General features: G+C 47.9%; 1 protein-coding gene across 6 annotated transcripts in view; it reads left to right on the top strand.

Annotated features, from left to right (window-relative positions):
- Window positions 1-4908: 4908 nt before the first annotated feature.
- Window positions 4909-6000, top strand: part of nup58 (nucleoporin 58) — a 58803-nt gene continuing 57711 nt past the window's right edge. For 4 of the 6 annotated variants that reach the window (XM_055636940.1, XM_055636938.1, XM_055636937.1 and 1 more), the window contains exon 1: window positions 4909-5233. In XM_055636940.1, coding sequence (XP_055492915.1) covers window positions 5163-5233 — 71 coding nt within the window. In that variant the 5' untranslated portion in view covers window positions 4909-5162. The remainder of the gene's footprint in view (window positions 5234-6000) is intronic. The other 2 variants (XM_055636935.1, XM_055636939.1) reach the window with 2 other exon arrangements.

Genomic DNA, 6000 nt, shown 5'->3' with positions numbered 1-6000 from the left:
TAACCTGGCGGGACAGGCAGAGTTAAGCTGAGTTTAGCGCTGTTTCTCTGTGCTGGCCGTGGGCCTGGGGGTACTGCGCCCGTCTGCCTGCCGACCTCTCTGGCCACTCTCTGGGGGGGGGCACTCGGGACAGTGCCGGAGACCCGGACGGGATCGATCCTGCCTGCGGATGAGGCGCAGGTCTGTGCTACGTCTCCCTCCTCCAATCGCCGCTCTCTATCCTCAGTCCCCCCCCCCCCCCACTCCTCCCTCCTCCTCCAATCATCGCGCCCCCTCGGAAAGCGGAGATTTTAAAATATGGATCACAAAAACTTGGGGGGATGTCCCCCACCTCACAAAACATGGGGGGGGGGGGGCGTGTCCCCTCTGCCCCCCCCCCCCGGGTTTTCCGCCCCTGCATGTGACCATATTGGTTTTCTCCAGGTGCTCCGGTTTCCTCCCACATCCCAAAGACATGCAGGTTTATAGGTTAATTAGCTTCTATAAATTGTCTCGAGTGCGTAGGATAGAACTTGCCTACGGGTGATCATTGGTCGGGGTGGAATTGGTGGGCCAAAGAGCCTGTTTACACACTGTATCTCTAAACTAAACATTCCCAAAAGAGAATGTCAGCTATGATTTCTATGCATTATTTTCAACTATGTTAAGAAACACAACATAAGTAACCTAACACTAATAAGAACTGTTCAGCCCTTTGCATAATTTTGAATAAAGTGTTGGGACAATCAGATGTCGACATGAGATTGGGGCTTAAAATGAGAATGATGCCTTTGGCTCGTGCATAAAAAGGGCTAGTTCCACTGCCATTCTCCTATGGTCTATTCAAGCTGTTTGGTTTTTGAAAATCATTGATTAAATATGATCTTCATATATCAGTAGGCACAGAATCTAAAGCCAGGCTAGATTCATTCTACTGCCTGATAGCCATCTAAAGGATGTTTGCACTCATTCAGTGCCAGTAATAATACATTTAACATTGCTTACAAATAAGAACATACTTTTTGAACAGCAAACACCATGCTTTTCTTTAACAAAAATAGTGGTTCTGACTTTTGACATCCATTATGGCTCCAGATATATGTAAAATATGTAAAATTAAGACTTAACTTTAAACATATAGCGCAGAAACAGGCCCTTCAGCCTGCAGGGTCCTTGTCGACCAGCGATCACCCCACACACTAGCACTATCCGACACCTTAGGGACAGTTTACAATTTTACCAAAGCCAACAAACCTGTACATGTATGGAGTGTGGGAGGAAACCGGAGCACCCGGAGAAAACCCACGCGGTCACAGGGAGAACATACAAACTCCGTACAGAGAGCACCCGTGGTCAGGATCAAAACCAGGTCTCTTGCACTGCAAGGCAGCAAAATTACTGTGCCACCCTGAAAATCATTGGCTTATTGCAAAAGGTTTATGACATTTATGGAAGGCAGTGGCCAAATTGCCTTGATGCATTCTGCTCATTTCACTAAAGAACCAAGACGCTATTCATAAGTTAATTAGCAAATCTAGTTAATACATTACTGAGATTGCTGACAATTTATGCTGCAGATTGAACATTTTATGGTAATGCAAATGGTTAAACAGAAAATCAAAAATAATTCAACCTTGTACAAAAGATCAAGATGAGTGGAGTTCAAAGGAACCTTTACCGAAAGTGTCAATTTACCTATGATACATTTATGACAGATAGGACGTACTGGTCAGATCTAAAGAAGGACATAAAGAGCTGGAGTAACTCAGCGAGTCAGGCAGCATTCCCGGAGAACATGGGTGGGTGACGTTTTAGGTTGGGACCCTTCTTCTAACTGATGTGGGGGGGGGGGGGGAGGAAGGAAAGGTAGAAGAGAAGAGGGACAGGACAAAGGCTGACAGGAAACAGGTGAAGTTTGGGGTGGAGGGGGTTTATGATAGGAAGATGGTTGAATGTTTGGAAAAGCTGATAAGCTTTGCAATAAATAGGCTACATGAAAGACTTTCCACTGAGGGATGTTTTCCTCAAATGTTGCACCTGTCTGGACACATATGTGGTCAAGAAGGGTTTTGGTACAGTTGCCTTCATCAGTCAGGGCATTGAGCATAGAAGTTAGGACATTATGTTACAGTTGTATAGGCCATTGTAAGGCTGCATTTGGAGTATGTGTTCAGTTTTGGACACCTTGTTATAGGAAGGATGTCATTAAGTCGGAAAGAGGGCAGAGAAAATTTACGAGGATGTTGCCAGGACCCGAGGCCCTAGACTACGGGGAGATATTGGACAAGCAAGGACTTTATTCCTTGGAGTGCGGGGGCTAAGAGGTGATCTTGTAGAGGTGTTTACAGTCATGAGGGTAATTGAGAGGATGAATGCACAAAATATTTTATCCAGATAGGGAACCAGAGGACATAGGCTCAAGGTGAAAGGGGCATGATTTATAGGAACCTGAGGTGTAACCTTTCCACTCAGAGGGTCGTGGGTATATGAGTGAGGTGTCAGAGGAGGTAGTTGAGGCAGGTAATATGACAACATTTAAGACATTTGGACAGGTACATGGATAAGAAAGGTTTAGAGGGATATGGACCAAATGCAGACATACGGGACTAGCTAAGATGGGGCATATGATCAGCAAGGACAAGTTGAGCTGAAGGGCCTGTTTCTGTATCGTATGACTATATGACAGAGTCCACGGTGTTTAATTGTGACATCTGAAGTTAAGGGAACAATTACATTTTTACTTGCAGCATCTTTACAGGCATGCAAGCTCTTTACAGGGCTGTAAAGAAAATATGGGTTTACCGAAGTACAATGAAAGAGTCTCAAGAAGTGGCACAACCTGAAACGTAATCTATCTACGTTCTACAGAGATGCTGCCTGAATGCCATTACTCAGCACTTTGTGTCCTGTATAAAACCAGAATTTGCAGTTCTACAATGAAAGCTTTGTTTTGCATTCTAATCAATCAAATCAGATAATAAACAATCAAGCCAAACTTAAGAACAATAAGTAGAGCAAAGGGGAATGATAGTGTTGGATGTCGGTTGGATGTACACATGGACAATATATAAACAATATATAAATGAATAAAAATGCAATAAATTAATGACCCCAATACTTTTAAGAACTTTGAAACTTCGTGGGCTCCAGAAAGATGGTGATTCTTTGTGTACTGTTTCAGTGGAGTCTATTATTACACTACAACCATTGCACTTTTGTACTTGCCTATAATTGCGGTTATCTATAATATGATTTTACTGGCTTCTATGCATAACAAATGATTTCACTACACCTAGGTACATGTGACAATAAAGTATCATCATCACATGGAATTGCAGTTACTGGTTAATACAGAAAAATATATATAAAGTGCTGGAATAACAGTGAATCAAGCAGCTCTGGGAAACATGGACTGGGAATACTGCGGGTTGGGACTCTCCTTCAGTCCCAAAGCCTGGGGATCGGGCAACAGCTGAGGCCCGAGACCAATCTCCACCCAATAAACAATTCCACGCAAAAAATAAAAACACAGCCATCACCCACCTTCGGGGTTCTAATGTGCTCCATGTCAGGTGAAGGGAGGGGGTCCGCGGGCGGACAGACAGACAGACAGACGGGCTCACACGTTGTTTTCAGCCACGGAGCAGCGCACGACCACCGCCTCCACGGCAACCTTCACTTCCGGCCCCAGCCCCGGGCGCTCCCGCAGCGCCCCCTACACTGGAGGACTCGCCAACATCCCAGCGAACCCGGTGGGGCCAGGCAGTGTTGGAGGCAACTGGAGGCCATGTGTTGGAGGCAACTGCAAATGCTGGTTTACATGGAGGATAAGACACAAAGTGCTGGAGGGAGTAACTCAGCGGGACAGCCAGCATCTCTGGAGAGAAGGGATGGGTGACGTTTCGGCTCATGACTTTACTTCAGACTGAGGCAGGGGAGAGGGAGTCCAGAGATGTAAACGTGGGATGGTTCATTGTTAGCTAAGGGAAATATAACAAGGAGGTATAGTCAGTAAAATTAATCAGGACTGTGAAATTAGTCGAAGGGTGAGGGTTTGGGTGGGGATTGATGAGTTAACCAGCTGCCCCAACAGCTACTGACAAGGTTTTACCGCTGCACCACAGAGAGCATATCAACGTATGGCATCTCTGTGTGGTATCTCAGCTGCACGGAGGCGGAGAGGAGAGCTCTTCAGCTCGTCGTCCACAGAGCGCAGAGGATCATTGGGACAGAGCTACCAGCCTTGGAGGGCATCTACCACACACGGTGCCTCAGGAAGGCCGTCAGCATCCATAAAGACTCATCACACCCCTGTAACGGTCTGTTTGAACTACTTCCCTCCGGCAGACGTTACAAGGCCTTCTACGCCCGAACCTCCAGACTCAGAAACAGCTTTATTCCCAGGGCTACAGCGGCTCTGAACCGGCCCTGCTGAGTGCCCCCCCCCCCCCCCCCCCCCCCCCCCCTGGACTGTCTCCCTCGGATGGTCACGACACACAGCTTATTTATTTATTTTACTTTTCTTTTACATCGGTTGGAAGCTGCATACTAAATCTCGTTGCACTGATGTGCAATGACAATAAAATATATTATTATTATTATTATTATTATTATTATGTATGTCCTGCTGAGTTACTCCAGCTTTTTATGTCTATCTTCGGTGTAAACCAGCATCTGCCTTAGACATAGGAGCAGAATTAGGCCATTCGGACCATCGATCTATCTTTCCCCCTCCCCCCCTTCTCACCACAACCCTTGACACCTTAAATAATCGAACAAGTGTGCTGTGGGATCTTTGGGGAATATTGTGCTGATTAGCAAAGACCACTATAAACTTTGCTGAACAGGGAACATACAAACAGGACTGGTCCTCCAGCATCCCAGCAAGCCCGGCAACTTCCGGGAAGCCGAGAGGACGGGCAGAAAACCCGCCGATTCCAGGATCCATTTAAATAAAGAGCAGCGGCGGCGGCGGCAGCGGCACTAATCGGGGCTGACCTGACCTGATCTACCGGCGTGGTTCGGCGGGTATCTCCCCTCGCCCGAGGCGGGTACACGGTGCCCTCCCGAGGCCGCTGAAGGGAGCCCGGCCGGACGGGGCCTGCCCGGGGTTTGATCCCGGCCCGGACCGGACCGGCTGTCTCCGGGCCCGGGGGAGAGGTGGAGGCGCCGGCGGTTAGGCAATGACGACCGGCTTCGGCTTCGGCACCGCTGCGGCCGCCCCCGGCGGCGGCTTCGCCCTCGGAGCCACCAGGTACACGATCACCGCGTGGTCCCGGTGCGCGTATCCCCGGCCCTTTGCTGTCCAGGTCCATCCGGTAGAAAGTAAAATATGCGATTGCAAGCAGGAGCCCAAATCACGGATTGATGGATGGGGCAGGGTAACGGGCCCTTTAGCCCATCACCCCTTCACACTCATAAAATAGACACAAAGTGCTGGAGTAACTCCAGCATCTCTGGAGAGAATGGATAGATGATGTTTCGGGTCGGAACACTTCTTCAGGGAAGATGAGACCCTCGTAAGAACAGAGGCCAGAACAAAACTGGGCCGCCAACATATGACCTCAGGAAGGTTTGAGTCCATAATGGAGAGGGTAGGGTTAGGGTAGGTAAGAATATTCAAAAAGTTAAAGACGGTCAATGACATCTTTAACTTTCATTTCAATACTGTGGTTAGAAATGAAACGGTCTAGAGAGGGTAGAAGGCAATTGGGGGAGTGCATGAGGCGGAGGATAGTAGGGGAAAGGGTCATCACTGGGTGGTGAGGACTCCTTCCAATAGAAAAAGGCTTGGAGGGGACGGAAAAAAAGCTCTACGTCATGGCGAACCCGGAACACGTTGAGATGGGGGCAGAGGAGGATAAATAACTCAAGTGGGTCAGGTAGCATCTTTGGAGGGAAGTGAACAGTTTGAAGAAAGGTCATGACCAGAAACACCATCTGTCAATTCCCTCCAGAGATGCTGACTGACTTGCTGAGTTATTTCAGCACTTTTTCTTTTGGCCAATCAGCATCTGCAGT

This window comes from Leucoraja erinacea, chromosome 6 (assembly GCF_028641065.1).
Source record: "Leucoraja erinacea ecotype New England chromosome 6, Leri_hhj_1, whole genome shotgun sequence".
In the NCBI taxonomy this organism is placed as follows: domain Eukaryota; kingdom Metazoa; phylum Chordata; class Chondrichthyes; order Rajiformes; family Rajidae; genus Leucoraja; species Leucoraja erinaceus.
Note: the sequence above shows the minus strand (reverse complement) of the source record. Positions and strands in the feature narration are given on the sequence as shown.